Source organism: Halictus rubicundus, chromosome 4 (assembly GCF_050948215.1).
Source record: "Halictus rubicundus isolate RS-2024b chromosome 4, iyHalRubi1_principal, whole genome shotgun sequence".
NCBI lineage: Eukaryota > Metazoa > Arthropoda > Insecta > Hymenoptera > Halictidae > Halictus > Halictus rubicundus.
This window is the reverse complement of record NC_135152.1, coordinates 6,356,333-6,380,313: the sequence shown is the minus strand read 5'-3', so window position 1 is coordinate 6,380,313 and position 23,981 is coordinate 6,356,333. Positions and strand designations below refer to the sequence as shown.

Here is a 23,981-nt window from a genome sequence, read left to right as displayed (position 1 = left end):
ACCTTTAATTAATTACTGTATAATGCACGATATACATTGTCGTTGACGTAAGATTTGTGTTAGACTTTATGTACATATACATACAGAAGATATTCAAATTGGGAGCACAACTACTGTTATCATGCTATCATTACACAGTAGTTATAATTCATTATGATGAACACCACATTTACGAAGGTCGTTAAGCTTAGTTAATACTATCACACTAACATGCGGTTCACAAGAAGTGTCAATTGTTTTCTTTGTATCACATATATATTTAAAATCAAACCTGTAGAAAAAAACGGAGGATGATAACATTAAACAATAATTGTCCTCGCCAAAAAGAAGAGTAACCTTAGGACGCGATGAGCGTCGAAAGTTGCATTTTCACAGTTTATTTTTACAGGATATACTGCGTGTAATCATTGGTATTTCTAATTACATATATAAATATTATTATACCATTTACACAAACTGAGGTATATGGTAACCTTGCGGATCGACTCTATCAATATTACCGTCGCGGCATACACGAATTCAAAAATGGGGAATCAAAATAAATAATTCGTACAATCGATATAAACGCCTTCGAATCTCTATTCTACAGTCGATTAATTTTGATAATTCGTTTGCAAGTCTTACAATATTTTCATTGTATTTTCCCATGCGTTCTGTCGTGTGAAGTTTGCTGCAGCAGCTAAGGGATCGGTTGGTAGCGCCGTCTAGGCGCGGGAGATTTGAAATCAGTTTCTCGTGTCTCTCGTAATTCACCAATCGTCGTGGAATCTTAGGCCGAAAATGCGTTCGTTGCTGCAGCAAAGAACGCGTCAATCTTTCGACGAGGTTGGCGGCGATTCGCGACTATTGTCGCTGGTAAAATTCGACAAACCCATTCCGCCGGTTTCGTGACTCGAAGAACTAGTCGGCGAATTGCTGTTACTCCTTGTTCCTCCTAGTTGCGCCACTGTCGAGCTCTCGGTCGGTATCAGGCCCTCTTTCATCCTCTTCTTCTGCTTCATCCGTCTGTTCTGAAACCAAATCTTCACCTGCGTCTCGTTCAGCTGCAGCGCGGACGCGATTTCGATGCGCCTTGCTCTCGTCAGGTACTTGTTGAAGTGGAACTCTTTCTCGAGCTCCGTGAGCTGCTTGTTCGTGAAGTTTGTTCTCCCGGTATTATTAAAGCCACCTGCTATACCGGCCAAGGGACCGCCGGTAAGGCAGTTCACTGGACCGTTCGTCGTGTTGGTATAGGTAGATGCACTTCCGCTCCCGATCGTGCTGCCACCGAACTCTCCCAAATTTGGATTCGGTTTTGCTACTGCAACAAATCAAAATTGATCCTTAATTCCTTTTATTCTAGTACAAAATTCTGCTAATTTGAATATCTTACTAATTATCTTATAATTGCATGTCTTACGAATATCTGCTAATTAGCATATGCTACGGATAGCAGCTTGGCTATTGCGATTAATATTATTATTATATAGTAAAAGCACAACTGTACGATACATACAAAAATATTTAGCGTATATTCGTTACACTAATCATGGAGTATCTGTTAATTTTCTCCTCACGTATCGAAGTATTCTAATTAGAGCTTAGAAGGACGACCAGTTCAATGGTCCAAGGGGCACATATTTCCCCGTCCCTTACAATCCTGATTCTTCCTCTAATTCTCGTGGTACGTGTCCAACGTGTCCAGAGGAGGTTAAAGGCAATATCCGTCGAATTAAGCCTAAGTTTAATCCTTCGGCCCGCAGCCGTTTATTGTCCAACACAGCTGGTCAGTGCTACGAAGAACGGACCTGTCTGGGACCGATAGGGTTGAGCCCTAAATCTGGATCAAATTGCATCAGCTGTTGCCGAATGTCAAGGGCAGTTGCGTCATTTCACTTTGCCCGTATCTATCGATCTTCCGTGTTGGTCACTCCGCAAATTTTGTCTAATTTGATCTTTGTGACCAAAATGGACGATGCTTGACACGAGCCTGATCAATCGAGAACGGGGAGACTCTGATTCTTACTAGCAAGATTGCAGAACTAGAGGTCAATGTAGAGGTCGACCCCTACTTCTGGGTTAATAAAAAATTCCATTTCCTTATATAATTTTCCATAGCATGCAATAGTAAATACTTCTCGTACACTCTGTTAGCATCAAAACCGTCGACGGACACACGATACATACTCGGTAGAACCTGAAGACAACGCGACAAAGTAAGGAAAGAATGATGCGTTCCCCTGGAAAAAAGGTGGCGTCGTTTACACATTATGGAAATTAGATTGTTATTTAGTCCTCCGGTATGTGGAAGTCAATTTACTTAATGGCGAAGGGTGGACGAAACCCTTCGAGGCACCGCCTTAGAGCCACATCTTCTTTTTCACCCGTGTTTGCCTGTATTGCTCCCCACTCTACTCGGTAGAACATTCTCTTTCATATTTCAATGACCATTGCCAGTCAGCTGGTCGCTATTCGCCGAATAAACGCGAGGACGTTACTCGGCGGATTTCCCCAAATTATCCGAAAACATCAGTCACTTAAACACTGGGGCCCGGAACTTGGCCGGCGGCCATTAAGCCCGCACATCTTCGAGCCCGAATAATCAAGTTGGACAAGTTCTATTAGCCGCGGCCGGCGTGGTACAGTGAAACGTTTCTCGTTTTCGCGACTCATTCATCAATTTAGCGCCTTAACGGGAGGACAGAGCGCGCAGACTGATTTTCTACACCGTTGCATTTCACCGGGCTGCGAAGTTTCCGTCTGACGGTTGTTAATGCTGGACGAAACCACCTTGCGTTATTCTGCACATTTTCCCGTTAAAATAGAACTCGAAAAAATGGTATTTATTAAAAGGGATTGACTCCCGTTCGTCTGAAATTTATAGCTCAACACTAAAATTCTAGGACGATAGAAGTCTTTTTGATAGCAGTGCACATAAAAACTCTGAAAAGAATATTTCAAGGCTCAAAAATGGTTCACCTAATGTGTCGAACTTCATTTTGTTAAAAAGAATATGTTCTGTTTCAGTTTACACTGAAAGTCTAGGTCGACGCAAGTCTTTTGAATTAAATGGTTGATAGCAGTAGAAATAAGAATTTGAAAAAGAATGTCCCAGAAATTAAAAGTGGATTTAATGGTTTCAGTTTAATGTTCCAGGGTCCCGGGCTCGTAAAAAATAATTAACATCTCAAACGACCCTCTTAATTCCACGCTATCTCGGTCTTTAACCCTTCCTAATCTGTCTATTCCTTATTCTGTCACCTCTTACCCTCTCCCGTGACGCGTCGTCCTGTTCTCATTTGCTTCCAGGACAAATAATTTCCGGCCTCCAGGACTTTCACTCCGTCTCCGTGCAGACTCGCGTTTCGCGATCGAACCTCTTATCGTCGCATCGAGATAAGATTGCCGTCCAAAGAAATATCTTGGCTTCTTTTCTTTGTCGGTACGATGAACAAGTTTAAAAAAGAAGCAACCTCGAAGCGAAAACAAAAAATACACATGAACATCATCGCGGGAGAACGATTCATTGTTCGACGCGATCGATAGTCACTCGACCTATCAGATAATTCGAGAACGTCGTTCTTCCCTCAAAAGACATATCATTTTTACTTTAAACAATTTTGTCTTTAAACTCCACTCGTTAAAGGGATTTCTACTAATTATTCCCCAATTCTTACTACAATTTAAACTTAATTCACATAATAATCCTTTTAAGATTAATTAGCAGATTTTGTGACAAAGATAAGTAGGGGAAAATTGAAACAGTGGAGAGATTAAAAGAATTGAGTTTATTACAAATAGCAAAGAACTCCAACTGATGCAGAAAATTTTTGTTTCGCTCCAGTTTCTTAGAAATGACGCAGAAAATTGTTATTTTGAAAAATTGCGAACGAACGTTTGCGTATTCGCAAAACATTCAATTTCGCAAGGTCAACGTTCGCTCCAAGGAGATCGCATCGACTCAGAAAGATCGTCGGCTAAACGATTTTAATTACAGTTATGCATATTCTTCGGGGAGGAAATTCTAATTACAGCGCGAGCGGTGCACCGTTTAATCGAAAGTGATTCGCCTATTCCGCTCGGGTAAGCGTTTCCCCGATCGGCCGGTGTTCGAGATTTGTCTTTTCAGAAATGGAATCGGACATGGCTGATTATATCGCGAGGCGAACCGTACACGGCGCGTATATCGCGCGAGTTTTATCGATTATTCAGTGGCAAGACAGTAATGCGGATTACACGACTTCTACATCTAGTTTGTAAATTACAGCGCCATTTCTGGATCGGAGAAAAGTGGCTGATGGCCGTTCCCTTCCGTTACGATACGGGAAATCCATTAACAGTCTTCTTGTTGTTAGAACAACTAAGGAACTCTAGTAATCATTGTAAAGCGTTTCGACAAATGTTCGTTCCTGTTACACTGCCACAGGCGGTCCAAGCTTTTCTTGTTTAGAATGAATACAGATATTTTATAATGTTAAAGCGATTATTATAAATTTCACATGAGAAGTTTTCTATTCTTTTCAATCACAGGTTGACTTCATTAATTTTCACCACATTGCCAGACTAGTGAAACTAAAAATCGGAGAGTGCCTCTTATTTTTTCGGAAACCACAACTATCAAGAACAAAAATTCGCTGAACTGCGTCTATCCCGTAAATATAAAATTATTATACAAAATAGTCAATCCCAATCGATTTCTCTTCTGCTGCTAAATTTTCTGAAGGTATTGTAATAATGTTTCGCACGTATCGCGAGCTTTCCAACCGACAGAGCCCGGCCAGTCAGCCGATATTGCCGGCGTCCACCGAAAAAGTAATTAAATGCGAAATGCGTCCCAAGTTGCTGGCTCAACGTGAATCGACCAAGTGCACTTAAGCTCGCCGCCGAACATGAATGTAATTCCCGCACACATTGTCGTGCGACGGTGGTTGCAAACGAGGGTGTACGACGACGGTGTGGGCGTATGTGCTCGCGTTAACACCACCAACACCTACAGCCCGGGTTTCGAAGCATGCATGCCAGACCGGGCTCGTTCAAAGGGCCCCGATTAAATCTCACCTGGCTTAATATTATTATTTTACGCGGCGCCTGCCAGTGAGAACGGCCAGGAGGAAATTGGAAAGAGAGGGAAAAACGTAGATAATGCCCGTGGATAAAGGCGAATGAAGCCACTTGAACGATTTCTGAGCTTCCACCGTCTGTTCCGACCTGGAACTAAAACTGTTCCGAGAAAGAAGCTTATCTGACCGCAGCGCTCCAAAATAAAAAGCAACGAGGCGATTTTAATTCACGAAGAAGCTCTCGACTCAATGGGAATAACGTATACAACACAAAATACTATAACCGGACTGCAAAATAAAAATGGTCCGTTCGTAAGAAACGGGAGCCGAATAAAATGGTCATTCTTGCTTTGATAATTTGAACCGGATGAAAACGGTCTACTTTTGTTATAAATCTGCAGTCTGATGTACTCAACTGGCTCAAGTGAAACTTGAATTGCAACATTAGAAAATAGAAGTAAAATAAAAGACACCATCCTGTACGAATTGATGACCGTCGCTTTGCTGTTTCTTTTCAGCTATTCCGGTTCAACTTCAACAAAATCTGAAGCAGCGATTGCAACAAGAAAATTTGCCGCAAGAACTGTCGAGCTTCCCGGAACTGAAGTAAATTTTCCAAGGGAATCTCATTCAAGGAGAACGTCGAAGAAGAGAAGCTCCGGAGCACCGGGTGTACACGAGTCGGTATATTTTTGAGCGAGCGCATAAATTAGAGCTCTTCGTTTAATAAGCGCGTCCCGCGAGAACCGGATCGAGAGAGCAGGAACTCTATATCTCTCCGGCAGGCGAGCCTTAATGTTTTCATACGCCTCGATCTCGATTCATCTTTCCTCTTCTGTTTTCGACCCTCCTCCGATTACGTCTCTCTGCTCGTTTTCTTCCGGACGAGATATCCTCTCGCTCGACGCGAGGCGTCCTGCGAGAATACGAAAGGAATACAGAGAGAGAGAGAGAGGGAGAAAGAGAGAGAGAGAGAGAGAGAGAGAGAGAGAGAGAGAGCGAGAGAGAAGAAAGGTAGAGAATCTTCGTGCGAGAGTCCGGACCACGGAAAAATCTATAAAACGAAGCAACAAATTGCTTCTGGTAGAACCTGTAATCCTCCAGCGGAACACATTGTAGACAGGATGCGTTGCGAACACTCGAAACCGCTATCTCTAGACTTGTTCATCGAAAGGAAAACAAACTTCTATAATTAGAAGCTTGAAAGCGGATTTTTCGGACCGCAGATGCTGGGAAACAAGATGGCGTCGCTCTTGAGAACTATTCCGTTATATTAATAATATTGCTGGCTCTTTATTAACAAATTATCTCCCAGCGATTATATATATTATATATATTATATAAATTTGTTTAAGTCCATAGATCTTTCAACAGAAATAGCAATATTAATCCTGAACCAGTGAGTCCAGTACAGTAATCTAATAATTGCGTTTGAGATTATTGTGTAAAAAATTACTGTTAAGTTTTCTTTTGGTAACAATGATCGAAAGTCCTATTAATAGGCTCCCGGCAGATAAGTGTGAAGATTGGTTTATTGTGTATTTGTTTTGCGGTAGTCGGAGGAGAGCATTGCAAATTATTGAGTAATTGCAAAGTGATTTAATGCCGCGGTGGTTTAATAGTGCTTCTTTGGTAAAATTCTTCTCGATAAAATCGCACGCTCCGGAGAAACTAATCCGTTGATCACACGGGATCATCTGCCCCTTATGCGGTAACGACCCCCTTTCAGACGAGCATTACGCAATTCAAATATTATTCAAAGGCTAAAAGCCAGGGGGCCACAGGGTGCAGATGACGTAAAGGGGGTAGGGGGTGAGTGTGTTTGCGGGGGCAGCAAGTCCTTTGGTATAGTGTTACAGGAAAGACGGTCCTCGATAGGGGCACCATTCTTATCCAGCCTCTAATTGTTATCCAAATTCTTGAAAACTTCAAATACAATATAATCTTCCAACAATTTCCTAGCATTTTTAAACTCATCAGTAGACTGCGGTTTTATGCATTTATGGCTAGGTGTAGTTTGAAACTCTGAAAAGTTTAAAAGAATTTGAGAATGTGAACACATTGTTTACCACTTAATATGACTGCAGAAGAGAGAAATACACTCGTATTTGGTTCGTGTATGCTGCAGTTAATGCAAAAAATGTTTATTTTTTCATAAAGATCTGCAGTCCACTCATTAGATATTAAATCCTTTTTGTTTTTCAGACAGTCTTATTTTATTGATGTTCCTGAATAATTATCGTAGTTTTTGCGTTTTTTTTTTACACAGAAATAAATTTTTAAGAGTCTGATTTGACTGACATTCACTGTAGCTTTATCAGCGTTTGTTTGTCTTTACCTTTAATTAAAATTGTCTCACGGTTTCAAGCTAATCGAATAATTTGTAAAACATGTTGTATGACCACACATGGGCATATGAACATTTTCGTGTGTTATGGCAATGTTTAATCAGACTATTATTGTCACCACCGCCTGAAAAGTTGTGCAGTCACCTCGCCAGGACACCTTTCAGCGGAAAAAAATGTCGGCTGGCCAGGATCCAGCTGTATTTGAAGGTATCTGATTTCCACATCCGATTACACGCTACAACGCCAAACGATCTAGCTCCTCTTGTGGATAAATATTTGAGTCATACGTGTAGATCATGGAATTGTTATGAACGCAAAAAAGTCGATGAAAGTGGACCCTGAAAAGTGTTAGTATCATATTTTATTCAAACCCTTCGGAGTGACTCTTCTATCATCGACGAAATTCCCCCGACAATTTCTCAGAACAATATCAATATAGATTAGATCCTTCTTTCAAATTACCAAAGCTACTCGATGTATTCATATAGAATGAAAATGTGCGAATAGTGTACACGATACAACCACCCTAACACTTTTCCAGTACTCTTCTGCAATTCTCCATGTGCTTTGCATAATAAACTACTCAATTTTTCCATAAATCCGCCATAGAATAAATTTTGCATAAAATCCGCGGTCTAATTACAACTTCGAAATAATAGATAGTACGTCACACAGTTTGACAAATATTAATCAATAAATTCGCCGAATTGTCTCAACCTTTCTTTCCTAAACTTGGCACAGTCTCTCGAAATTCCTCGACTGCTTCTAACCATAGAACTGAACAATTTGTCACAAAATGGCCCAGACCAGAGCACAAATCAAAACACCAATATCTCAGGAAGAAATCACACAGAACCCGCAGCACCTTCTAGAATCGAAAGCACAGAAGCTTCCCGTTGAAACGCTTAACGAAACAATATACACCAAACGAGCCTGAAGAGCAGCTTTCAGCTTCTCCTTCGGCTTCTTTACGTTCACAGTCCGGGGTTCAGGTTTTGCGTTGTTTATGTCCGGCGGCCGGTAATAACATTGTCGATTTACAGGCTTTAATCATCGACAATTTCTCTACCCACTGACGCCTACCGTGAACGATAACGACACCATAAACAGCGTCCAGGGGCCGGGAAGAGTTTTTCCGCGATTCGCGGATCCAGGAATTCGCGGAGCACGCGCGCGGACGATATTCAAATGATTAAACGTACGAGCGAGCAGGGGCGCGTTGCGTTGCGAGCGGAAGCGTTTCGCAGGCCTAACAAGGCTCCGGTGAACGGTAATAAGGAATATCGGGACGTTTAACGAGCCTCGTAAAACCGTTATTGTTACTCGAACGGCATCAATAGGCGCTATCGTGTTTTACTGTTACTTACGTTCGTCGTAATAAAGTTTCGCCGCGCGCTCGTACGCGCTACTCGCGGAAACGCTGGCCACGGTGTACGGCCAGTAAATTGCGATACGCCTAACGAACGAGAATCGAACCTGTTTCGCCACGAGTGAACACGATTTTCATCGTGAACCGAGTTTTGAAATATTGTTTCGCCCGGCGAGGATGCGCTAATGGCCCATTCACTCTCTTCCGCCGTGGAAATTATGGGGTTATGCTAATTATTCTCTACTGCGCTTTCGAACGCGCGGTTTGTGATCGTCTCAGGAAGACGTGCGAATTTTCTTAATTTTCGTAATGTGATTGGCCTGGAGATAGTTGTGCGGTGAATTAGAGCGAAAAAGAGTTGGGAGTCGTTGTAAGACGATTATCGTTATTTGAGGACTTCAATCGGAGATGTTAATTGGTTCTAACTGCAGTTTCGCAGTAGGTGAATGCTTCAGGAAGATTTCTGAATTTTTTTGTTTCGGTAGATTCGGTCTGGAGAAAGTTGTAAGATGAATTTCAGCTTCGAACGATTCAGGGGTGGTTTCGACATTTACTTCGCTGCTCGAGACTGGGGATACTAATCGTTTTGAACTGCATTTTTGAGGATGACTTAGTAGCTACATCTCTGGGGAAGGTTGGTGTGTTCTTTGTTTAAAAAAATTCAGTGTGGATTTACGGGTAGTAACATTCCATATGCTGTTTCAGACTAAAGACTGTTGTGGATTTTTATAAAATTATAAAATTTCGCTAAAAGCTGTAAGATAAATTAGAACTTTAAAAGACTTGAGCTTGTAGAGGCATCTTCTCCTTGTAGCTTAAAATTGAACAGTTATTTTAAAAATCTATAAACTTGTATCCACTTGCAGATGAATTAATGCAAATGTTGAGATGATAATTAGAGAAAAAATAATCCCATGCGATTTTAAATAGAAAAGCGATTGATCCTGTTAGGTGGTTCTGCACTTGATAGGGGTAGCTACCTTTTAATTCGTGGAGTTCGCCATTAGGTCCTGAAACAAATTACTTCGCCTAACATTTTGATACTATAAAAAGAAGTCAGGTGCTTGAAATATCGAGTACGAATTATTGGCCTAATTTCTGTCACTGCCACCCCTCTGATATGGCGCGCCATTAACTATGTAGATTTCGGCGGTGAGATAGCTAATATCCTGAGTCAGTGTCAGCGGACTTTGACAAACAAGATCCCAATCTGGTTTGCCGTGACAATAATAGAAAATTGATCGTTATTGGCGAACCCTACCACCGAAGATGACAAAATTCTCCATCCCTTGCTCGTAACTTTGCACGTATAAAATATTTTCCTTTCCAGCTCTTGCGGAGCTGGGTTCGTAAAGTTCTCGTATCAGGAATTCCGAAGCAGAGGAAATTCAATGAAAAACCAACATTGTACGGCACAGAGGTCTGCGTGCAGACCAGCAGGGATCCACATGGCCAGTGTTCGAGAACGTGTAAAAGGCAACGTGCGTGCCATAGCAGCACTAGAAGCGTTTCCCGCTGAAATTAGGCATAGCACGCTTTGCATTCGGCTTGTCGATAACCTCCGCAGCCTTCCTTCCCGCGAATTTGCCGGGGGCGATTCCTTTTTTCTTCAATTCTAGCCCTCTGGCACGAGGGACTTCTTACAATGAAAGAACGAAACCTTCGACCGAATATAATTCCGTAGCCGTGAAAAAAGCTTCCGGCCGAAACGTGCACACGCGTGGATCGCGTAACCTTCGTTCCGATTTCCCTTTTTCTTCGTTCCACACGGAGAATTGCTCGGAAATTTGAATTTCTAGCTATCATAAACGTACACACGTACCTGCCCCGAACGATTGCGTGCAGTCAACTTTATTTCTGGACCCGAGGTTAGTCGATTTGGCATATTAAGGATTTCATTTTTATTGGCCTCGTACGGCGTGTCACGTTCACTCTTTTGTATTTTTAGCAAATCAATCTGGAGGTACGTGGACCTTTGCGTCACGGGAGTCTACTTTCCGTTGAGACGTTGCAAACGCAGCGCGTTAACGTTCACCTGAACACCACGATTCGAGAATGTCAACGCACCGTCTACCGGGAATTATTTCCTAACTTTTCAAAGTCTATGGGTCCCTGGGTCACAACTTTTTAATAGATCAACAGCAACTCCTCTAATCAGGTGGTAGCAAAGATTCCTATAGCCTGAGCGGGGTGGATTCGCGCGGCGGCGATCGAAGTGCTAGGATCTAGAAGGAGGCAGGCAAAAAGCGTAGTGAAAATGAGCGTGAGGTAAGGAGCCGGGTTGAAAAAGAAGAATCGAGGAGTGAAAATAAAGCGAGCGGAGAATAAAGAAAGAGAGAGAGAGAGAGAGAGAGAGAGAGAGAGAGAGAGAGAGAGAGAGAGAGAGAGAGAGAAGAGATAGAGAGTAGGAGCGCGCGAGAAAGAGGTAGGTCGGTCGGTTTTGCGAGCGTAGGTAGAACGGAGCAACTGACCAGCCGAGCCGTGTCAGCCAGGCAGCTAGTCAGCCAGTCAGCCAGGCAGTCAGGCAGGCAGGCAGGCAGGCAGGCAAGGCAAGGCAGAGGCAGGCAGAGCCTCGGCGAAGGCAAAGCAAGGCAGCAGCGTGTTGCGGCTCGGCTAGGGCCGTCGGCGGACGCGTGAGTGAGTGGCCGATATCTCGCGAGGGGATCAGAGGATCGTTCGCGTGTTTCCACCCGGGCTGCCACCCGCCGAACCACGGCGAACCCCGGATCCCGCAACTCCCGCAACAACCCTAAGTAACTGACTCTCCCCTGCTGGCTACCCCCGAGGCTGCAGACTCGCCAGCAACAAGCCAGCCTTGCTAGCTGGGTAGCTTGCTTGCCTGGCTGCGTGCTTGCTTGCTGGGTAGCTAGCCCTGCTTGCCTGCTAGCGCGACCTGAACCCCCCTCGATCCACCCCCGAGACTCACCCCCAACAGCTCCGACAATCACCGACCCTGTCCACGTGTCTCGCTCACGGTGATTTTCATTTCCGCGGCACTTCACCGAACGATATATCGCCGCGACGCCTCGGGAAAAAAGCCCGACCCGGCCCGCAAGTCACCCGACGCTATTGCGACTCCGTTTTCCCGAAAACGGGCACGCTGTTCGCGGAGTTTATGCCAGCACGTTGTTCAGTCGAGATGGAGTAGTCATATCATTTATTTGTATGACTATATTCCATCATTAAAATGTTGTATTCAATGGGACGTATCTCCTGTATAAAATATTAAAACAATTTAGCTGGGGAAAGTAGTGGACTCTCCGAATACTATGCCACTTCTTGATGTGTCAAGTTGTGTATCCGAAGAATGAACCTAGAGAATGAGGGGCGGTTTAAAGAATGACCGAATGTTAACCCTAGCACTCCCGAGGGGAGGGGGCGGGCTCGCTGTACCCACAGGTTTCAAAACTTTAAATTAGGACTATTCTTCTTGGGTGCAAAATTCTCAGCAAAATTATTTATTGTCGTTTGGAACAGTTAAGTTTAATATTCCGAAGTCCCGTTGCTATGGTCAAAAAATAATCCCAGAACTAAAAATGGAATCACAGAACTGATTGGCAAAGAACGATGCAATATTTTCAGTAAAATGTTCAGAAAGTATCGGACGCTTAAATATTATGAAATTTTTTTTAAAAAACAATGTTTTTCAGGAGAAATGGGTAAAAAGGAGTATGCGTTCGAGGAGCCTCCCCTTTGCGACTCCGCGTGACGGCTCGAGGCTTGGGAGAGCTAGGGTAATAGAATTGCTACTGTGGTCTGATCATAGCACTTCTCGATCCACGCAATCCAGGTTCTAAGCACAAATACCCGTTCCACACGGGCCGTTACCATTCGTGAAGAGCGTCGGGAAAATTCCAATCCCACGGGGTAGAAATCGCGGAAAGAATCGTCGGAATTGATGTGGTCGATTCTGTAGTCGTCGGATACGTGACGCGATGTCGTAAAGCGGCTTTACACGCTCGAATATAAAACGAACATTTCGCGAACCAGGTGGCAGAGAAAGAGAGGGAGGGAGAGAGAAAGAGAGATCGTGCAATCAAGACGGTGGTTTTGCTTTGCTCCGTTCGTAAGTAACGTGAAATATGCCGTAAAACTGGCGAAACGGCGCAAACACGGCCCGCAGGGCACGGCTGGCATAATTCGTCATAACCAGGCTCGTATATGCGTTCGCGTGCGCCTTAATTTACGCTAAACGGACTTTATTACCGGCCGACCGTTTATTGAATGTATGGAGACGTTGTTAATCAATTTCACGAGCGTTGAATGATGTTTGACTGGATTGTGACGGTATCTTGACGCGGCCGCTGCTGTAAATCAAGTTTAACGATCGTCTTAAGACGCGATTCCGTGTTTCCTGACGCTGTTTTACGAATGCGTTGCCACTGAAGATGTGGACACTGTTTCTGGTGTCGCTTACAACGCTTTGGAATCTGGAGGACCGCGTGTCCCGATGAATCGCCTTCGTAGTTCGGATTTTTCGGGCGATCTTCAAACGCGGTCACCGTTTTGAGGGAATTAAGCGAAAATTCTCCTGTTAAGTTGTCACTATTAATTTCGATGATTTTTTAAATATATTGTCAACTGCGTTCTATAACTTGAACCTGATATTGAATAAATATTGTGTAAGTCAATTGTGAGAAAAATGAGATTGCTAAAAGTGTATTTTTTCGTTCAATAGTTTTAATAAGACGAAAATGATACAAATATATTTTGAAATTCGTCTAAAGTCTTTCCAGTCACGTATTTTACGTAGCCATTTTTATACATAAAATCCGTAATCTAAATTATAGAAACAATTATAAACGCAGGGGGTGGGTTTGTCTTCATCGACACGTACTCCAAAAACGTTCAACTAATTTATAAAAGCACTATCGATAGAATTAGACCATTGTATACTACAATTTTGCATTCTTCAAAAATAAGGACACATTCTCCCCTCTCTAATTAAAATTAAAAGTAGGGAACACCATGAAATACTCAATAACATTTATATTCACATGAACAAGAGGTGCTCGAAGGTGATCCAGTCATGCCCAATAACTAAGGGAGCTAATCTCTAATCAATCAACCCCCGGCAAGGTCATTTTTCCAATTACTTCGCTTTTTCGTCTGGGATGCGACCAAAAAAGGTGTATACAGATTTCCAAAGCGACTAGAGGGCGTTTTTCCCGGGGACGCCAGCTTGAATGTCTGGAATTACGATTGCCACCGGGGGTATAAGGGTTGCTTGTTTGTTCCGCCCTTTTTTCGTTGCCGCTGTATTGGCAATCCCGCTATTGATTATATAGAGAAGAAATCGAGTCTGGTATGATAAATCGGGAGGGCTGACAGCGTCGCGACTACCGTCAAACCCCTCTACCACCCCCTTCCTCATCCCCTATTTTTCTCTTCTGGTTCCAGAGAGAAGGGTGGTCCGTCCCCATAGAGACCCTCCGAACTCTGGACCCCATGGAACACATTATGGAGGCACGAAGGGAAAAAGCACGGGGCTATTGTGAGATCCCAGCCAACCAAAAAACCTAACCAACCAAAATCTACCGAAATCGCCCCTCTACACCGCCCCGCCCATCTTGTTATTTCGATTCGAGCCTACTGCGCAGCTTCGTTCTCTTGACGTCATGGAATTTGATGGCGATTTTTGGATTCCTGTGGCTCTATGGGATCGTACCTCGGCCCTGCACTTCAAGATTTCAACCCTCTGTGAGTAGAAAATGATGCATTCCAAATTTTAAACTTCAGGCACAGCACTGCATTCTAATCCAAGGTCTGTGCTTCGATTTTCTATTGAATGGAAAAACTGGGCGAAAATCAATCTTCAAATCTGTACAAGATTCAGTCATGATTTTAAAAGTGTCTCCATTGTGCAGAATTTTATAGAAAAAGCGTGTCCTCGATTTTCCATCTGATACACCGCAAAAAAATATCTTATAGAGAGTTGAAGGACGGGCTGTCGAAGTAGAGGTTTCAAGGTCAACTAGTTTTCGAAAATCGTAAATTTAGTAATCGAACTAAGTACCCTGGTAAACATTTTGAAGTGGTTTCGAGATTTTTGGAGTGAATGTGTGGTTGAAACGGAAAGTATCCAATGGCAGGCTAAAGAGTGTTCCCCCAGCTCTTACGGTGGTAATTTGCCTAACAGCGACGGGGCTTGAGGCAATCGCCGGGTTCCGAGAGTGGCTCGAAAGCCTAGCCCGTTGAATGGAGCTTGTCAGGATTACCAGCGTTTCACTTAATAGCTCATTATAATCAAATTAATAACACCAGTCGAGACGTAACGGAGGGTGACGCTTATTACATCGAGACATGCGAACGGAACCGTACCGCCCCCCGCCGATCAACCCCTTGCCAGGTTTCTGCGACATCCGCGTTTTTCATTCGCGTGCAGAAACCTCGCGAATTCCTACCTTCTGGATACACGAAACTGTAATTGAAATTCCTGTTTTCCCGTAAAATCTGCGCCGCAATTCAACGACATTTCCCGGTCAATTTCAGGGGTTGAAGCTGCTGAAATTCGACTGGCTAAAAATTATTAAATGTGCGACTATTAGGGACCAGCAAATATTTAATTTGACACTTCGGCTAGCAGATACCGCCTGATTGTTATGGATTTTTGTGCATTATTCGGACTTTGAGGCGCAATAAAAAATGTCTGTATCAATTGCGAGACGCAAGGTCTACGTAAATCACTTTTTAGTAATAATTTGATTGAATTCAGAATAATGCAGCAGTATTTAACAAATTTTTAAATGTTTCTACAGCACAGTGACTGGATTAAAACAATTAATATTTCACTGAATAGTGCACGTTTGATTTTCGATTTTTCTGGAAGAGTAGCATTGAATCTACATGTAACATAATTCTCTATCAATTGTCAAACTACTATCAATATCGTGAACCACCCTTGACGATCATAAAAATCGCTCGATGATTTATAATTTTCCACAGACAACTTTTCCGATTTTCTACTCATTGTCAGCAATCCATCAAGCGCTACAATGGATATTAATTTTATGTATGACCCATAAATCCAAGAGAAGTAATTAACAGCAGCAGCAGCAACTATTATAACAAACGAACAGGTCCAAACAAGAGAACAACGATGCAAACGAAAAATACGGTAATCCGTCGAACGGATCACCGGCGCAGAATACATTAGGGCATTTCGCAGGAAATTAACGTAATCCCCGTCACGTCCATTTTCATCGAGCGCGATGCGGATTCATAAATGAATAATAAATGATATCTGTTCACCTGTGGCTGGATAACGTATCGCGTATCCATCGTGTATGAATTAATCATTGAAAAATCTGCCCCGACAACATTCGCGTTTTATGTAAAACGGTCGTTAAGCTGGTGTGTATAACATTTCTGTCGGCGGTGAGATGGTTCTCGTGGAAAATGCCTTTATGTCCCGATGACTGGCTCCGCTGCGGAAATCGCATCTAAATTAACGGATTTCGATCGACGCGTGACGTCTTGCTTATTCATGAGATTTTTTTTCCCAACGGTTCGACAACTGGACTCGATCGCGATCATCCTATTCTATCGGATGAGAACCGATCTCTCTCCCTCTCTCTTTCTCTTTTTGTTCAACCGGCTCACGCAAATAACTAGATACGCGTATGCTAATCGGCCGATTATTACCGACTTCAAATGTGTAATTTCGAGACTCTGCATCCGGGATCGTTCGCATAGCGTCACGAAATTACGAAACTCGATTACTTTTGCTAAACGTTCACGGCTGCTCTATTACGTTCTCTAATCTGCCGACGTTTTTCCTTGTCGCTGACTATTAGCTTCTCCTCATTTGTCGACAGTTAGTTGCTCGTTTCAGTTCAGTCGGTCGAGTCTCTTCCTGTGACCCAATTTTAGAAACGATGCTGATTGGTGATTACTAGATTGCAGATTTTTGTGTATTTATAGTATGAGCAAATGCTTGAAACACGAGGAAGCGTTTATACTAAAAATGAATAGCATCTTCAGTTGAGTTTGCTGCTGCGATTTTTCCAATCGGTCAGAGAAATTTTTCTCTCGATTCGACGCGTATCCCTCGGACGACTATGCCGGAGTCATTTTTGACCCACACCGATATCTCACTACAGTTTTCCTTCGATATAAGACGATTTCGCTCGGGACCGTTTTCGTCGAATTTCGGATGAAATGAAAGAAGCGGGAATAGCGATTTTTCTTATTTCGAAATGAAAAGCGTCGTCTTATATCGGAATGAAATTGTACATATTGCCACGGTCGCTTATCCCCACCGCGACATAGCATACGTAGGGTTAAACATTAATGCATGAAATTAGGAAATTGCATAAAGAGCCGCAGCCTAGTGATTACAGTGTTCGCTCGAATAGGTGTTTCATAAGAATGACGTTTTTGTTGATTTGAATTTATTCATTCAGTTCAATTGATTTTCTTTCGATGTTCCCGTTCGCGTTTTATTTTTAGAAACGATACGGAATTTTTATTGGTGATTACTGGACTGCGGATTCTTATGCAGAATACAAATTGTTTACATCAATTACGAAGAACTGACGCTAAATAGAAACTTAATTCTTCTTTTTATAATTTTACGTTCTGAATGCATACTGGATTTTTAGTGTTTAACGAAGACAACATTTTTTTTTGGTTCTCATTTAATTTCTTCGCTCCAATCGATTTTTATTCAATAAACCAATTAATGTGTAAAGTCCAGAATTGATGCAGAGTTTTATTAGGTATTCTATCTTGCAATATGTATTAGGTTTTTAATATGTGAAGTAAGAATAATAGTTTTATTGGTTCGATTGTAATTATTTTCAACGATTTTCTTTCAACGACCCCATTAATGTTTTGTATCTAGAAATTATGCCAAAGAATGAGGATGCAGAATCGATGATTATACATCTACAGTATATGTTCCATTTTTAATGTTTAATTGGTGCAAAATCTTCTGTCAATCGCCCAATTAACGTCCTGTATTTGGAAATAAATTTTAGAAACGATCCTAAAAGAATGATGTGCGTCGATGCCGAATGTTATCGGTGGATATATAATATTTAATTTATGTCATATTGTTAATGTTTAATATTAGGCACAGTTTTGTTGGTTTTAATGTTTGCTCGATCCGGGATCGGCCGCGGGGCTCGCGAGTCCATTGCGTTTCGATTAAAGCTCAAAGGCGCGTTATCGGCTATCAGCGTACAATCTCCCGAAATAATCTGATAACTCGAGTGCAGAAATTTCGTTCTTAAGCTCGAATCTTATCAGGGCTTACCAATATCTTTGCAACTACCATTGATTCCGATCGCCAAGCGATACATTTTGTTTGAACGTACCAATATTCCCTTTTCCGCGACTCGATCATTGTATTTGTAAACATTCTTCGCTTTCGCCCGTGGAAAATCGAAAATCTGCAACAATGTTAGATCAACATCCACATCTTACAACCTTTCAACCCCCTGCACAATACTGAAACTATCAAAATAGTATGTCGAAGCAGACACAGATTAATTTCTTTTCGTTTCTAGGTCCTCTGTTTAAATTTCTTACTTCCGGATTATACAAGGAGTTTCAAAATTTTACAAGTTCTGGATATTGTTATTGAGGATGCTATTTCAATTTTTCGCTTTCCCACCAGCAAAGCTCAGAACATTTAATTGATACTCCGTTTTAAATTCGTCAATAAGCTGTCATTTTGATAGCTTGAGGACTATAAAGGCAGTTTCAAAATTGTAAGAAGTTATGGCTGTTATTATAGGGATGCTTAGGAAGATAAGGGATGACAAAGTTACAGTGTTCTTTGGAAGCAGATACTAATCGAACCGAAGACTTTTCGTTCCAAGGTCCCCTGTTTCAATTTCGAACGGTCAATTAATATCTCGACCTTCGCGGAGCTGCGCCCGCCATATTGGAATTCCCTGGGTGTAGAATAATTTTCTGCTCGGTAAAGTTCCTCCAACGATTTCTCAATCGCTGCGAATTCCTCTCGAATGTAACCAAGATCTTTTCTTCGCAGAATGACCACATTAATTTACATCGACAAATTTGAATCGACTCGTATAGCATGTCAGACGTCGCACACGATTGAAATGACAGGTAAAAATATGTCCTAGCCGTGCACGACATGTACTAATCAGATAAAATTTGCATCTACTATTCGCAAGACTTTTTTTCTATTTTCCGATGGAGAAATCAATGGAACAGTTGGTGAACTCATGCGTATGGAATTTGAATTATTCCCGTACTGCGTACGATCAGGGACAATTGGCATGACTGGAATACCGGAGGGGATACATCCAGAAAAGCTTTTAATCTCGTCCGAAATGTAATGCGTGTACGATGCCAGATAAAACGATAGGTCCCACCCGAAAATTCACTTCGCGAGCACGCTCGACAGCGTGGATTTCTTTTTACAATTAAACACCTGTAGTATCATTTCTCCCCGTCCCTGTGCTATTTCAACGGAGAAACGGGGCTGTCCAGATAATCAAAGCGTTGCCTCCGGTATAGTGTGGCGTGCGAAACTTTCGAGACAATTAACTTCCTTATTTTATTACGAAGGGAGAAACGTCCCCTTCGGGTAGACTCGATATTTCTTCGGTACACTTCTATTTTTTTTCCTGCCGCAACAAAACACAAGGCCGATGTGTATCATCTATCTCAGATAAATGAATTTCTTCAAATCCTGAATTTATATTTTGATAATGTAATCTTCGTTGAGGAACTGGAGAGAACGTTTTTCCCGGATTGAAATAAAGATCGAAGATAGCCAGAGCACAATATTAAACAGTGGAATGAGTTCTGGCAACATATGTAACTTGAAATATACTTTGGTGAACAACAATCTTCACCTTTTCTAGGGCAGAATGTGGAAGCAAAAGCTTCAACTATAATATAGCTAAGATTTTTATATTTAATTGAGTAAAAATAGTGAATAAAGGATCGCGATGCAGTAAATGGTATTTTAAGGTCTTCTTCATTTTAACTGTGAGTATTACCGGAGATTCAATAATTTTGAGCTTTTACGTATTCAAGTGTAACATAATTTTGCTAAATAAAAATGGTAAAATCTCAATCGCAAGCTTCAGATCGGCTTTGGTGGTCCCCTTCCTTTAAACTGTGACTGCAATTAGAGATTGAATATTTTTTTTACGTAGCCAAGCTTAACATATTTAACTAGATAAAAATATAATAGTATCGATCACAAAACAGTGACGATCTCTCCAATAATCGTCTGCTACTCCGCTCGAAATGGCGATCGCAGCAATCGATAAAACGTACTCGAGCACCAGCAAGCTCCTCATCAAATTCCAATGGAATCTCCCGATCCAAATTGAAATATTTCCGGAATGCCTAACCGAGTGAAGTAATCGAGTCGTTCGCGGGCAAAAGATAACCAACGTTGCGAGCAACGTTCCAGGCCCGGGTTGATTTATGGCCGCCCCCGTACGATATTCTCGTAAAACCCCGTGTATCTCTGGTTACACTGGTTTCGTGTGCATAATCTTATCAGTCGCGTTTACGACTGTCGCATAGGCGTAAATAGAAGCTAAACAACTCCTCCGGGGACAAGTATAAACACCGATAAATGTTCAATATATCTCGCCGAACGCTTGTTATCGTGCCGGCGCAGCGAATCCAAATTTTCGAAAACTTTCTTGCTACCATCTTGTACCGGAATGCTTCCTGTTTCCTAGCTACCGTTCCCGCTTTTGTCCTTGTTATCTTTGGGACGCGCGTTTGGCGAGAAAGTGCACTGTTTGCAAATATCCCCGATAAGAGAACGTCTAAGCAAATTTTGGGTAAACTACTACAACCCCTGTAATTATAAATTTCAAACAATTGGAATATGGTGGACACGTCTTTTAGTTGCACTTTATTTCCTTTCGAAAAACGGCGCATAATAAGTCAGTTAAATCTCGTGCAAAATAATACAATTTCTCAAAACACTAATCTTGATGCAGTTCTTGATTGAACTTTCGAAATTATTTCACACCAATTCTTCCTGCTCTTTTGAAATACAAAACTGCGTTTTTAAGAGTGATGCTGTAGCTGGGTCCAAAAATATTTCACAATTTTAACAGTGTTGTAGAAACAAAAATATAATCGTGTTGGAAAAGACTGAAAGCAATTGAAAAATAAATTCTTTTTAATCTCGTGTCCCTATAAACGACAGACACACATTTTTATAATCCCAGTGGAGACCAGGTTATTTTTAGATTAGAATTGCAGACATGTTGTTTAATTCTCACAAATACTCGCGACAGAGTACTCGTTCTCAATAAACACACCCCTCAAATTCATAATCGCTCGTAATCTACTATTAATTTTAAAATTAGATAGAATTATCGATTGAAACCAATTCCTCAGATTTCGTTAATCGTCGTCCGTTAATCAATGGTCCTATAGCGTGCCAGTTTGGACTGCTGAGCAATTCCGCGTTCAAAGTACAATTTCCCGCAAAAATATTTTGAAGCGCGTCTATATTTAACAAACGATTTTATCAGACATGGAACAAGATGGCGAGGAAAGATCGATCCGCGATTCCTAATCGCCAGAAAAGCACGTGCGGGACTCGTGGATCTTGCAGACCGGAATTACGTGTCACGTTTTATTAATCTTGTTACGGTGTGGTGTACGTTTCGAAGCCACCGGGTCGTCGGACCAACAAGTACGTCACATTTCACGTTCTCCGTCAATCTTAATTGAATTCACCACCCAAGTGAAAACCGCTGAACTTCGATTGGGGCCCTGTGGCTCGAGGAGATCGCGTAAAGTGTCCTCAACGAGCGACAATTGGGTCGTGTCGCGACTTGAACGCGACGAATTATGATTACGTGAATTGCTACCGGCGCCAATCGACTTCAGAAGTTTGCGGAAAACGAAGTACTCGATCCTTTCGCACTGCGAATGGACATTAAACATTTTCAGACGAAGAAACACCATTTACAAACTAGCACGAAATTTGTTGAAGACAATTTTTACAAAACTGATATTAATCAAATCTAAAGAATTTCATCTTAGATATAATTCTTAAAGTGTGCGTAAAAGATCTGGGACTAGAGGAACACAAAACAAGAGGATTTTATCTTCGATCCACTTCTAGCTTGTCCACCCCAAAAAGTTCAATACCGAGCGACCTCGAAGAAAGAATTGTTCAAAGACTGTGCTGTCCGTCCGCAAGAAGAACGAACGGCCCGTCAAAGTCCCGAAATGAACTCATCACCGGTTCGGTTTCGATCGGTTCACACGCTCGTGATCCCCGGTGGTTGCGATCGATCATTAATTCCCGGCGCGATAGCGATCACCTCGGTGGACGTCCGCGTCTATGCCGTCTAGTCTCCGCTAAACAGAAGTTAACGAGCGGCTACCGGATCGCCCCCACGGCATGCTAATTTCACGGTAGTTGGCCCGGAATACATCACACGGAGAGATCTACATACCGACGGGCTTGGGCACGTTCCTCTTGACCTGCATCCACTTATACGTTGGAACATGGGGTTGTTGCTGTTGTTGTTGTTGGGGATGGTGCGCGTGTGGATGCTGTTGATGATGGTGTCCGTGGGCGTGCTGGTGTTGATGCTGAGGATGTCCTGGCTGTTGTAGCACGTGGTAATTAGCCGGGTCCGGGGTCTCTTCCTTGTAATGTCCAGCGGGATGATTAGAGTAGTCGTTCTGCCGGATCTGAGGATGATAGTGTATGGACTCTTCGGCGGGGGGCAGTTGGTGGAGATAGTTTGTGGTGCCGGCGATCTGATAGTCGGTCTCGTGATGATGGTGGTGGTGGTGGTGATGACTAGAAGACTGATGGTGCAGCTCGTGCTCGTTCCTCGAGTGGCCGGGCACCATGGAGCTTTGGTGGATGCTGCCGGTTGAAGGCGCGTGGTGATGGTGATGATGGTGCTCGTCCCTGTAGCTGGTTGCCTGCTGGACATGGTAGGCTTGTTCGACTGGGCCATGAGTCCCGTTTTGCGGCTGGCTGGCGTAGGAGGACGAAGAGGACGCGTAGTCCAGGTTCGTGTAGCTCAGCCCGTTCTCCGAGGAGATGATAGCGGTTGTGGTACCATCCTCCTGCAGGACCCCACTGGACGTCGAGTAAAACCCTTGCGGAGGTGTCCCAGACTCCGCAGCAAGGAAACTCTCCGAGGAGGAGGATGAATACGGTGAGACCGCTGTCTGAGGAAAGTAATGAGCCGGCGCCAGCTCGGGCGAAGGTGGCACGGGCACGTGTCCGCCGACGGACACGGGCTGGTGATGATGATGACTCCCCTGTCCTGTGCACACGTAGTTCGGGTATGAGTCAGGCTTGCCGTAGGTTCCGTACATGCCCATGTCCATCATCATCATCCTCGTGGCGGTGGTTCGGATACATCAAATTGTCCCTTCGACCGGGGCCTTTCACTGATCACTACGTTTGCCGAACGATCCAAGAAAAGGGGAGGAACTCCTTAAAGAGGATCATCGATCGGCATCGCCACCGAATGTCCGAGTACGCGTTTCGCGAACGAGTCCAGAAGCAACACAGATATCACAGACTGACGCACTCCTCCTGCAGGCTATATCCAGCTGTCTACTATTTAATTGAGCAAAGTTCAAGAGGTGTGATCGAGCGAGTCACTTTCGCGAGCAGATAACCTCGTTCCATGGATCGGCGGGCATGGTGATCGCGCGCGCGGCGGGAGCTCGGTCTCGTTATCAATGGGACGCTAGGGGTTCTCTGTCAGGTGGGTTCGTGTCGATCCGCGGACGCAGGCGCCAGTTATCCCGAGGCACCTCAGCGTCGCGACAGTGGACGCGGACCGTTACGTCGCGAGGATGACGGAGAGAAGAAGATGGGAACCGAAGACGGCGAGAAAGAGAGAAAGAGAGAACGGAGACGCGCGTGGCCGTCGATCCGATCGACGAGGGTCGCTGTAGTGGACTGGCTAGGTGGACTCGCAGCTAGAAGGCGGCACGGTCGAAGGCTTGCACGCAGGTGAGAGCCGCAGGGGTCTGCCGTGTGTCCAGTCCTCTGTTCGTCTTCGTCGCCCATGTAAACCACTCTCGCTCCATCCTCGTCGAACCTCCGACGCAGAAGCGTTGCTCCCCGTACGCCTAACCGAGGAAGGCGCTGCCTTTCGTTCGAGTAGGCGTGCACCTCCCAGGGCACACGTGACCCTCCATGGGCGGAGCCAGCCAATCGGGAACGAGCCTGCGCGTCCGGCGCCCGTAGCCTCATGATGGATCACCGGAGCGAAATTT

The 23,981-nt window shown here is 43.4% G+C and overlaps 1 protein-coding gene across 1 annotated transcript; it reads right to left on the bottom strand.

The window, feature by feature from the left end:
- Positions 1-361: 361 nt before the first annotated feature.
- On the bottom strand, positions 362-23,686 carry LOC143353261 (uncharacterized). Its single transcript, XM_076786441.1, has 2 exons — positions 22,184-23,686; positions 362-1,300 (listed from the first exon to the last, which is right to left on the bottom strand). Exons 1-2 carry the CDS (start codon positions 23,085-23,087, stop codon positions 810-812), a joined length of 1,395 nt encoding a protein of 464 aa, XP_076642556.1. The 5' UTR covers positions 23,088-23,686; the 3' UTR covers positions 362-809.
- Positions 23,687-23,981: the final 295 nt, after the last annotated feature.

Bases quoted from the DNA above. Each gene is read 5' to 3' on its own strand.
- LOC143353261 (XM_076786441.1), bottom strand. From the start codon at position 23,087: ATGATGATGATGGACATGGGCATGTACGGAACCTACGGCAAGCCTGAC. The intron at 1,301-22,183 runs GTATGTAGATCT...GATTTGTTGCAG, and splicing joins GAACGTGCCCAAGCCCGTCG to TAGCAAAACCGAATCCAAAT.